At 42.7% G+C, this 12,339-nt stretch overlaps 1 protein-coding gene across 6 annotated transcripts in view; it reads left to right on the top strand.

Annotated features, from left to right (window-relative positions):
* FN1 (fibronectin 1) overlaps positions 1-12,339 on the top strand; it is a 55,625-nt gene that overhangs the window by 16,134 nt on the left and 27,152 nt on the right. For all 6 annotated transcript variants that reach the window (XM_054208585.1, XM_054208586.1, XM_054208587.1 and 3 more), the window contains exons 13-20: positions 2,284-2,405; positions 3,526-3,703; positions 3,828-4,004; positions 5,638-5,766; positions 5,886-5,975; positions 6,510-6,704; positions 8,113-8,385; positions 11,609-11,875. In XM_054208585.1, coding sequence (XP_054064560.1) covers positions 2,284-2,405; positions 3,526-3,703; positions 3,828-4,004; positions 5,638-5,766; positions 5,886-5,975; positions 6,510-6,704; positions 8,113-8,385; positions 11,609-11,875 — 1,431 coding nt within the window. The remainder of the gene's footprint in view (positions 1-2,283; positions 2,406-3,525; positions 3,704-3,827; positions 4,005-5,637; positions 5,767-5,885; positions 5,976-6,509; positions 6,705-8,112; positions 8,386-11,608; positions 11,876-12,339) is intronic.

Here is a 12,339-nt window from a genome sequence, read left to right as displayed (position 1 = left end):
ACAGGTGTCATGATTATAAAGAGGGGGCCAGGCTTTTAACAGCTATTCCTGAGGCCAGGGTTAGTTTAGGGAATGACCAGCGGTTTGCACAACAACTTGGGTTTCCATTGCCTCTTGGTATTTGGCGATATCACACCTGCAACGTTCAGTTGCTTAAAACTCTTACATGTGTAGCCTTTCGTTTTCCACTCACTACAGAAGCAAAATCTGCCAGGGAATGAAGCGTTTTTCCTGATCAGTGCCCTGAAGAAATTAAATATTTGAACTTTGTTTTGCTCAGTCAGTTCCAGGAAATCTTTATGGGTACAGGCAATGCCCGTTTGTTGGCTTGCTCTGTTTCAGTTCCCTGAACAGAACATGATAAGGACAACAACTCTACTTTCCTGTGTAATGTTGCAACTACCACTGTCTTAATTTAAATAAGATGAAATATTAAGGCTGTGTTGTGGCTTCCCTATTGGGAGGAGAAGACTATGCTCAAGTCATTGGTTCCCCAACCCATCTCTGAGCATAAATATGGAGGAACCGCGTAAAGATTGGAGGTAGCAGCTTCAATGTTGAGTTGATTCTCTGTTTTTATTTTAAGATAGATTAAGAAGCATCTGTCCGCTTAGTAGCTGCAATGTATTTATCCCCTAAGTGCCCTGCAAGGTAAGAAAGGGAATGTGAGACCCATTCAGAAAGAGGGTTTTAATACAGGTGACCCTGCTGTAGAAGGGGACTAGCGCATTTGAAGTCCAATGCAATTCAGTGCTTCACATAAGTAAAGTGAGTACCCCTTCTCTGTGACTTGCTTCATGCACGTGGTATAAAGGGTTTTGTGACAGCACCCTATTGAACCTGACCTATACCCAGCAGTGTTGTCACTGAAATAACCGCATTTCTATGCGTGGCCATACAGCTAGTGAGCCAGAGGCAAGGGAATAGGACTCTTGGCAGACAGAAGTAGGGACTACTTTTCTTTGGGGCAGGAAACTAAGGAGGGCAAGAATAGGAAGCAGGCCTTCTCTGGACTTTTTTTTGACCCTGAGCTTTTTACTGGGCCTTGCTGAGCTTCATTGACTCCTGTCAGACTGCTTAAACAAACATCCCCCTAAGCTATGTGAAATATGCATGCCTCCAGACTGGAGACCAGGGCTTTGGGCTTCTTTAGACACAAGAGTGACTGAAAATGTGTAAATAAATCAAATCTAATGTTTCTGAATGTAGATTTGGGGTTAGATGATCTTTGAATTTTTCTGCCTGTGGGCACAGGTTTGTTTGCCTGGAAGTTCCGTTAAATATGGAACAGGCATATATGTTACACAGTTGTCTAAATACATTATAATTAGAAATATTGGGAGTGGAGGGTGAAGGTATTTAATGGCTAAACCAAGACACTTTCCTGCAGATTCCAAGCTGCTCTTTGCTGGCATTTTCTGAGAACTAACACAAGCACAGTGATGCTGAATGTTCAGTGAAACCTCCCCAGCTGTGCTGGGAGGGACTGAAAGGAGAACCGTAGGGTGATAAAACCCCTTCCCCTCCCTTCCCCTCCCTTCCGTATTAGAGGGCTTTGTGGACAAAATACACCTGAGCCTGATCTAGCTAAATGCAATTGGTGGTCTTAAGCATTACAACACTGCTGAAGTTGTATTTTCATGAGTTTATGGGCCTGATTTGTCTCAAGACTTCCACCAGCCCTTCTGGTGGTGGGTGTGTGTGGAAGACATGCCTCACTGCCCGTGGAGTGCTCCACAGAGTCATGAAAATTCAGGGTTGCAAATCAACTGATGAAGAAATTCAGTAAGATAGTAAAAGATTAGCATCTCTTTGCAGGGTATATTCAATGTCATATCAGGAATTTGCCCTCACCATGCCACAAGATCAGATCTGGATTGGGCAGACATTTCTCTTCTGTTTCCCTGCTCCCATACAGAAAATATTAATTGATGAAAGCAGTTGGTTGCTGAGAACCTCCGTCTCTTTGAACAATATAACTTTGCTTTACAGACTTTTTCTGTACTAGACCACTCCAGTTTTCTGTTTAACTGATAACTCCCAGGAAATTAACCCAAACGGCACATGTTAACTCCCCCACAGAATACATTCTAAGCCATCAGTCTTCTAAGGAGCAATGAAGCATTACAGATAGAAAGACAACATAACTTATTTCCTATAAATGGTATAATTCCATAGAAATGGTATTTGAGCCACACAGCTTTCTTGCTTTTTGATGACTCCTCAACAAAGGCAGAAGAAAAGCATCCCCAGTATGTAAAATACAACAATTCTTTTTTTCAGGGTCAAGTGGGCCTGTTCAGGTGATCATCACAGAGAGTGCAAATCAGCCAAACTCCCACCCCATCCAGTGGAATGCTCCTGAACGATCTCACATCACCAAGTACATTTTGCGCTGGAGGCCGGTGAGTGCCACGTTCATCATTTGTTCATCAAAAATACTTTATTTGGCTTTTTCTGTGTCTGAAAGAAGTGGATGATACAATTTCAGCAAACTTTAGTTGCTAATTCAGTGTCCTTGTCCTGTTGAGGTCAACATTACTCTGAGGATCAAAGACAACCAGTGCTGTATAAACACTTGATATTTTCCTGCCCAAGCTTCACTGGTCAGTGTGTTCATGAAGTATCTTATTAATCAAAGCACTAGCACAGTAAACAGACAAGTTTATATCCTTCTTCACTTTAAGTAACGTAAATCCTTGCAGAAGCTTCCTCATCCTGAGAAACATTGTTTTAGTACCATGTGCATATCCAGAGACAACTGGGATATGAAGATATAAATAGCTAGCATAGGATTAAATAAACAGTCATCTCATATCTTCTGTAAAGTCTAAACCAAAGCGGGTTAACCACTGCTTCTTGGCTCCTTCATATTTGAGGAATGATTCGTTTTAACCAACGAAGATGAGTTCTGTTACAGTTCCCCTGAGTACAGCTTCACAAAAGACCACTTAATGATTAAGAACATTAGTACCTCGATGGTGCCTGTTATTAAGAGAACAATGAAGGCCCTGATCCAAAGCCATTAAAGGCACTCAAGTCTTTTTACTGACTTCAGTGTATCTTGGATCAAGGCCTGAGTGAAATGGGCTTTAAAGCACTGGAGTACAAACCTCAGAGGATGGAGCATTATTTTAGAGCTTCCCATAGAGTTCAAACGCAGGGTAGAAGGGAAGCACTTTTCTGTATATTGTTTTCAGATGATGGCTTAGAGTGTTACTGTGAACAGCCTTCAGATATGCATTTTCCAGCCATTCCTTCATGCCTTAATGCACTTTTGATGAAGGAATGAGTTTAGTGTATGTATTCCAAATAACGCTCCTTTTAAAGGAAAAAGTTCAAAGCTAAATTGTTTTTCAATTTATCCCAGTAAAACTTAATCACCCAAAATGTCATTAGCGCTGCTTCCTGACATACCTTTCTCATCTCCTTTGACTTGGTAACCCTGTAGAAGATTAGGTCACTAGTTACCTCTGTTTGCAGGTGAGGGAGTCTCTCACTGTTTGGGTGTCATTGTTCTTGCAGAAAAACTCTGGGAGGCAGTGGAAAGAAGCCACCATCCCCGGCTACCAGAACTCCTACACCATCTCAGGCCTGAAGCCTGGTGTGATATATGAAGGACAGCTCATCAGTGTTCAGCGGTATGGCCACAAAGAAGTCACCCGTTTTGATTTTACCACAACCAGCACCACAGCAGTGACAAGTAAGTTGAACAGTGGGGCATCCAGAAAAGTCCAATCTCCTTCATCTAAGTCTTTGTCTTGTGCATTCCAGTTAACGCAAAAGTAGTGATGGTTAACTAAACCTCTCTTTCTTCTCTCTTGTAGGCAACACTGTTTCAGGAGAGACAACTCTTCTTCCTCCCATGGTTGCTACTTCAGAGTCAGTCACTGAGATCACAGCCAACAGCTTTGTTGTCTCCTGGGTTTCTGCTTCTGACACAGTTTCTGGATTCCGTGTTGAGTATGAGCTGAGCGAAGAGGGCGATGAACCACAGTATCTTGGTGAGACAATATTTAATCTACCAGATCACAGCATTGCTAATAGTACATTGCTGTTTCCTGTGACAATCAGTACAGCTAGTGAAAATAGTGAGGATCTCGATATCTTTCAGTATGATTCAATTAGGATATGAGAGTGGCAGGACTAGTTCAGATTAAAAGATCACTTAGTTCATTGTCCTTTTTGCATCAGTGGCCGTAAGTTCATGTCTAAGGAAGAGGATGAGAACAAGGCAGGTATTTAGCAATGCCCCCTCAGAATACTGTCCCAGGATCCTGCAGAAGAAAAGTCCCTGAGCTAGGGGTGGTGGATTTGTAGTAACTGTGGGTAGATATATTTATTCTTTTTAGCTCCATGAATTTGTCCAGTCTTTTTTTCCTTTTGAAATCATGTAAATTTACTACCTTCCACAGCATCCTGAAGTGAGCAGCAGTGCAGATGAGAAAAAAAACAAACTTATTTTTCAAACTTGCCACCTGGCTAATTTCCTTTGCTATATCTTTTTCATACCTTTGTCCTTCCATCAGAATGCACAGAGAGAAGTCTTTCCCAAATGCCCTCTCTTGGCTACTTGTCATCTGATAAATGTCTGTTCTAGTCTGCTCGGTCAGTTGTTTTGTTTGGATCGGATCTTATTCATCTTTGATAATGTGACAACTTAGCTAAGCCAGGAAACTGGTCAAAGGCACTGAACTCAAACCTAGGAATTGAATCCACTTTTCAAAAATGTACAGTAGAGCCTGTGTCACCACACATAATTTCGTCTTAACTTCTTTTTCCTAACTTCCTGTCTTAACAATGGTTATAGCAATATCTCACAAGGATTTGAGGTTATAATAGCTATTAGGACATGAGTGCAATAGAACAACAACATGAGAAAAAGAACAGTAATCCCCTAACCTATTAATTCTCCCTGGACTGTTGCTCCGCTGAAGTCACGGGTTTGGACTCATGGGCAGAAGTGGCTTACATTAGGACTGCCAGCACTGTCGCCACCTTTCTTGTCTGCACAGACAGCTGAGTGAAGTGAAGCAGCTCCTGAGCTCATTTGTCTACAGACGGAGGTTTACAGGCAAATTGAAAGGCAATTCCCAGTTTCCCTTAAGATACTTGGCTTCAGTCTGGCCAGTAGGGAGCTGCTTCATGGGGAATTTCCTACATCTGGCATGTAGGTGGACGTCTGGGGGAAGGCAGCGGGGAGAGTTGTTCATCAGCCCTCATAATGTCATTCTTCTCCACTCATGAGTCAGTCTTTCCACATAACCTATTCATGGGAAAACTTGTCCATATATTTCTGTATTGAAAATACAGCAGGGTATGAAATGAGTACTCGGTTAGCTGCGATGGCTAAATGCCAGCGGTGTGCGGGGGCCTGCTGCTCAAATTGCCCTGCCATATACACATCAAGCCTTGCTGTCCTAGGTGTTGTCTGCTTGCTGAGTGTGGAGACCTGTCCCAACTCTCCACACAACTCCTCTGATGTGGACTGAAGACACAGTGCAGAACACTTGCTGTTTTATTGCAGGAAGGCTACGATTCAGCCCAGATTAGAACAGAAGTCTCAATTATTTCATTTGGAGAGAAAGCAAGAAGGTAGAATTGCTAAGGCAATTTTTTCTTTCCTGCCTTCCTTAGATCTTCCAAGCACAGCCACTTCTGTCAACATCCCTGACTTGCTTCCTGGTCGCAAGTATATTGTTAATGTCTATCAGATCTCTGAAGAAGGAGAGCAGAATCTGATCCTGTCTACTTCACAGACTACAGGTATGTGTTGGGTGGGTGTTGCTGCACTTTGAAAGCTGTTTTTATTGTTTTCTCAATAAAATTTTGTTACCTCTTATCCTCACACTTGCTGTCTTCCTCTCTTTTTTCCCCTTAAACAGCTCCTGATGCACCTCCGGAGCACACCGTGGAAAGTGTAGATGACACATCAATTGTTATTAGCTGGAGCAGACCACAGGCTCCAATCACAGGTTTGTCTAACTGGAGTGCACCTATTTTGCGCTGTTGGTAGAATCTGCAATATACGTAAAAAAACCTCTGGGACAGAGAGCTAGTGCATAGTTCTGACCAGTCTGAGTGACCAGCTGGAAAGCACGTGGGCAGTTTAGCATTTGCTTGGTTTCACTGTCTGAACCAAGCAATTCAGGAGGCTGGATGCAAAACAATTCCTTTTGGATTTCTGTTAAATAAAAACAAGCCCCGTGACCTTCTCCTTCTGTCATCCAGACCATCCCATAACAAGCATGGGAACTGTATAGACCCTAAATCCACATGTCAAAACTCAGAAGTATTCTAATCCAGGTCAGATTATGCTTTATAAGGCATTATGAGTGTGTGATCTGTAGATGGGATGTGAGCACAGGCAAGCCACAGGTCCCACTGAAGTTCAGGACTATTTTTATGAAACCTCAGTGGGGAGATCAGTTTAGTTCTCATTCCTAACATTCCTTGAGCTGGCTTACTCATTGTGGCTAATGACTATATGTATCTCTCCCTTGCTTTAGGCTACAGAATTATCTACACACCGTCTGTGGAAGGCAGCAGCACAGAGCTCAACCTGCCTGACACTGCTACCTCTGTAACACTCAGTGACTTGATGCCGGGTGTTCAGTACAACATCAGCATCTACGCAGTGGAAGAAAATCAGGAGAGTACCCCTGTCTTCATCCAACAGGAAACCACAGGCGTCCCACGTGCAGGTAATGATCGTCATGTTCTGGTACCAGTCACTGAGTTTTCTGTCGGTACCTAGAGCCAAATGACAATGCAGGCTTACATTGCTCTAGCTGAATGAATCCTTAAATGGACTCAGTCCTGGTTTTTGTCATTGTCATTGTGGTTTTTTCAATTGTAAATGTCACGGGTATTGAAGTTCCATAGTAAAGTCATATCCAATAATGAATTGACACAGTCAAGCCACCAGTCGGCATTAATAGCGTTGTAGTTCCTATGGATCAGACTGCAGGCAGGTCAAACGGTTGGTCTTGCATTGTGTCTATGGAAAAGAGAGATCAGAGGTTCCTAAGTTGTCTTAAGGGGATTCTGCTAAGAGATGTTTTTAAGAGCCTGGTAAATCATTTTGCCTCAGTACTTGGCCTGCAGATGTGTACGGTTACGTACTCTGACACCACAAATCCACATCGTTCACCTGACTTCTCCCTCTCCCGTCCAGCCCTAACCATTATTTTCCACTGCAGTTGGTGGGGATGGGAGATTGCTCAGCATTGACTGATATGCCAAAATAACACCATACCATGTAAAACTGAGGCACCCATGATTTAAAAAACTACTGATTTCAGGGTAGTTTAAGTATCCAATTGGGCTGAATAGCCAAACCAAAAGAAAGAATAGTGAAGGAATTGGGATCTCATGTGGTAGGAGCGGAATTTCATGGTCCTGCAAGTTGCAAACACATGTTTGCAAATGGGAATTTACCAGGAAAGAACTCAGCTCAATGATTTTATGGTTTGGCATCTCTATCTTCTAAAAATGTGCATTGGTTAACCTTAGGGCAGTATCAGTCCTAATCTGAAGAAACTTAATTTGAATGTAGGAATTCAAGGGTGCAGTACTGTGGACCAACACAGAGGGAACTGGATTTTGTCTTTGACTACAATAAGGCCAGATCAGCCCCTATAGTTGTTTAATTATAAAAGATGGATTTTAAGTTAATTATACATATTCAGAACATGCCATGGGTTTTGAAAACCCTCCCTTTTAATTTTAAAAGGAGGCTCCTGTTTCCAGCCCATGGAATACTTTTTTTTTTTTTTTTTTCACCCAAACTTTTGGTTCTGCATATACTTGAAGTTCTGTAGCATATTACATCTGGGCTTTAAGTTGTATTTCTGTGACAGAAAGATAACTTTTATGTCTGAAGACATAAAATACTTAAAACTATGTAGTTAAATTTTGAATTGTAGTCTGCTTGAATATTGTCTGGGAATGTGTGTATAAGGTAAGGTTACTGTGATGTTTTTAATTTGGTAAATATTCTTGGGCTATCCACTGTTCAATCAAAATTCAGTTTTCTCTTCCGTGCAAACCTGTAGCTTCTGATGATTGCTAAGTATTCCCTCTAACACTCTTCTGTCGTGCTGCTTTCAGATGAAGTTCCTTCTCCCAGAGAACTACAGTTTGTGGAGGTTTCTGATATCAAGATCACCATCATGTGGACTCCACCGCAGAGCCAAGTGTCTGGCTATCGAGTGGAAGTGATCCCTGTCAATCGCCCTGGCCAACACGGCCAGAGACTGCCTATCACCAGGAGCTCTTTCGCTGAAGTTGTTGACCTGCTCCCAGGAACAACCTATCTCTTTAAGATCTTTGCCGTGAGCCAGGGCAGGGAGAGCAAACCTTTGACTGGAGAGCAAACCACCAGTAAGTGTCTTTCCTTCATGCTTTTTTCAACCTTTTGAAGCGCATATTTCTCTGTCGCTCAGAGAAATATAAACAGAGCACTTAAAGTGCAACAGTTAGAGCCCAGGAGGTATCCCATAACAAGGATGACAGGGCTGGGAATTCATTCACTCAAACAATGATCTCTTCAGCAGATTTATCCTCCTCCAGGGCTTTCCAATGGGAGTTTAACTCTCATGGCACTTTAAAACAATTTCGTATGGCTGGAATTCAACTTTTTTATTACTGACTGAGAATTGATGGACCCTGCAGTTCTTTTATAGCACAGATTGCAGCCTGTGATTTTTTTTTTTTTTTTTTTTTTAAGCCTGTGATACCTTAGGGCAGATTTCAGCATGACTTAGGATCCTTGCTGAGATTGCTCTGAAAACCCCTATCTCCTTTCTGACAGCTACATACCTATTTGGCTCCACTGTAAGCAGCAGGAATTCTGCGTGAACATGTAAAGACAGGCCTTGTGATTAAAAGGACTTAATTTCAGCTTTGCCAGGTCAGGCCTGGCTTTCCACAGGCTGTCTCACCACCCCAGAAATTTCATTGTAATCCCAGTGAAACCTGGGAAACTGGTTTGCAGTGACCTCAATGGACTGTTGACAAGAGCCGGGGGGAGCATATATTTTTCAGGAAGGGTTGTGCAGGATCTCTCAGAACCCGATTGCTAATGATCTAGTGGCAGTGCAACACATCAGTGTGAGGCAAGATGACAAGCAAAGTACCGCAGTCTGTCAGGCATTGCTTTTTGCTTTACAGAAGTGCAGAGAAGAGAGGAGCAGTGGCTGGGCCAGGGTGTAGGCTTTCAGATGGAAGAGGAGTTTAGCCAGGGTTTGAGTGGTTATCTCCGCTTTTGATCCAAGAGAAGCACATTGGACAGAACCTGGGATGTGGTTCATTTGAACAGATCCTCTTGTTGGGCAATAGAAGGGTGACTTGGTGTTTGTGGTGTTCTTTGACTGGGTCACATTATTCAAAGGAACAAAATTCAGCTATGCTCATCTGCTGCTGTTCTGATACTTTTCAGTAAATGAGAGCACCTTTTGAGAATCCAGCCCAACTCGTATAAAGATGAGAGGGAAGGAAAGGAAATGGGATAATCTGTGAATATAGCCATGCTATTTGAGAAATACTATTTACTTACATCCATAAAGTTAGGAGCCATGAACAGTGCCTCTCCCTCTTACCAACTCCCTTGACTATGCAGGGAGGATGGGCTCATTATGTTTGTCCTTACCTGATTTGAGGGTAACATAGATGGTGTGAACACTCTCCTTCCTCTTTCAAGTGAGGTTTTTAAAAGCAAGGATGTGACTTAGGAGTCTGAACTGTCTTGGAAGCGTTTAAAACAAGAAGAGCTCCATTCCCAGTTAGATCTGTAAGTTTTTGTGGTTGTTTTCAGGAGCCTTGGCTAGGTGTGGAGCCCCTCTGAAAGTCCACACACAGAGGTGTACATCGGAGCATAGACATTTGATTCAGATGGCACAGGGCTAGTTACAAACTATTGGAATTATTTTCCATAGGCTATGATCATCCGCTTAACTGCTTTGCCTAAACCACATTTCAGAAAGTATTCACATAAATTGCATCCTGTAATCGAAAGTCCTGGGAAACAGAAATCATTCAGAGTTCCCAAGGAAAACCCTGCAGCAAAAGTCTCTTCCCACGGTGTAAATGTGATTCTCTTTTTGGCCTTCCGTTAAAAAGCAGCCTACAAATAAACTCTGTGTGTGTGTGTGGCTTTTTAATCTTCCCCTTTTCCTTTAGTATGGGGAGAGGAAGTGATAAAAGCCTAATAGAGCTGACAAATTAAATTGTGCAAAAAGGAACTGACTGTAGGCTACAAATCAGAAGAAGATACAATCCTTGTAGATGAGACCTAGCACAGATCTAAGTACCAAGAAGAGATAAAGTTGGAGATGGGCCTAAAGAGGGTCACGCTCATTCTTTGTCTTCTAGAATTATCTCCCCTATCTTGCAAGTGGTGGAAGAAGAAACCTTCCTTTTCCCTTCCTCCTCAAAAAGGGAGAAAGCAACTGGGGAGAAAACAGAAAGGACAAAACCTGCTTCCCGCTTGAATCACTGGGAAAGTGATGAAAACAATTTTTATCACAAAAATGTTATTTCCTCGGGGGGAGAAAAAAGCATTTGCCATCAAAGAAAAGCATTGATGGAACCTCTCCTCACGGCTTTTAATTTCAGTTTATGATTGGGACCTAGAAAAGGTGGGGCAACTTGCCATATAGACGCTATAAACTCTTCGCTGCAGCCAGTGCTGCCCCGCCTGCTGTGGTGCAAATTGCTCAAGTGTCTTTCCCCCCTCTGAGCCTCATCTTGTCTCAGCCAAAGGTAGTAACATCTCCATCATTCACTGGACTCCAGTGTAGTGCTGTAGAAGCTGTGTTGCTTCAGCCTCTTGTTTATGTAGGTTTTTGGGTTACCAGTTTCAGCAGCTTCCCAGGGGTAGTGATAAAAAGGGGAGGAGGCCTGATAAGAGCTGTTGCATGAATCCCATGGGAGAGATGAGCATGCTTAGAATTGTTGTATCGTCAGTTCCATGGTGTGGTTATTTTTAAGTAGACCTAGGAACTGTTTTCTTCCAGAAAGTCACAGACTGTTACTTATTTTTACATTAAAATGACAAAGTTAGGGGTGTTTTGTTTTGGGAAGGGATTTTGAGAGGGCAGGGAGTAGGACTAGGCAAAGATTTAAAAGAATAAATCTTTTTAATGAAAAAGGGCTGAAGTTAGGTTTCCGTGCTTATGCTGACAAGTCTAAACTGAGCTGATTTCTAAAAAATGCTCAGCATTCATGAGAAACTATTGAAATTCCTGAGTGCAGTTGGGTTCATCTGTCCCGCCTCAGCTGTTAGCCCGTCTCCCCCATGGGATGGGCATGTATGGCAACGACCCAAATCCATGCAGCCCAGACCACGTGGGTCTGCCTGGCCCAGCATATTACCGGATGTCACTGAGGCACAGATAACAGTTATTGCACTTCTATTTCCAGCTCTCTTATGGTTCCCGCCTTCTCTTTTCCCCACTGTTGTAGTTTTGCCCTAAGTGAGAAATACAGGCTCAACAACTTCATTGTACACCCATGTTTTTTGCACGGTAACGGACGTGCTTTGGAGGTAGAGGTGAAGTAGAGATTCAGCTGGAAAATTGATGCATGTTATGCTTTTTCTTCCCAGAACTCGATGCCCCCACCAACCTCAGATTTCTCAATACCACGGAGCATTCAGTGCTAGTGTTGTGGACACGGCCCCGTGCTGTGATCACAGGATACCGGCTGACTGCAGGTCCCACAAGAGGAGGTCAACCGAGGACCTACAATGTGGGACCTTCTGCCTCCAAGTACCTTCTCAGGAACTTGCAGCCTGGCACCGAGTACACTGTGTACCTTGTGGCAGTTAAAGATGACTTGCAAAGCGCCAGAGAGACTGGAGTCTTCACAACTTGTAAGTATAATAGGCACACATTCCTCTTCCCTAACGCCCTGGCCTTTCTTCAAAACTTGTGCTGAAAGTGGCTATTGTGAATTGGTTTACAGAAGAAGCCTTTTGAAGTAGCATTCCAGCAGAACTGCTTGGGAAATATTCCTTGTTCTTCTTTCTGAACTGTTTGGCAGGAAAAAGAGAGTTATTTGCATCAAAAAGCTTTTAGTAAAATGTATTTCAGCTTTTTGGTGATTAAAAACAAAAGGGAAAACTCACTACTGGTACCTCAGGTTTTGTTTAACTGAATGAAAAAGAAGTTTGATATTTCCAGTTGTTTGGCTTTAGCATGACAAATCAAGGAAAGCAAAGAGCTCCCTTAAAATGGGCAATGAATAATTAGTCTGTCGTTTGTTTAAAGCTGAAGGCAGTCATTTCTCAAGCCCAACCATACTATCTAAGGCAGCTCAACTGCAGTTACAGAAACT

The sequence above is a fragment of the Rissa tridactyla genome, chromosome 7 (genome assembly GCF_028500815.1).
Source record: "Rissa tridactyla isolate bRisTri1 chromosome 7, bRisTri1.patW.cur.20221130, whole genome shotgun sequence".
Taxonomy (NCBI): Eukaryota; Metazoa; Chordata; class Aves; order Charadriiformes; family Laridae; genus Rissa; species Rissa tridactyla.
This window is presented reverse-complemented; position numbering and strand designations above follow the sequence as displayed.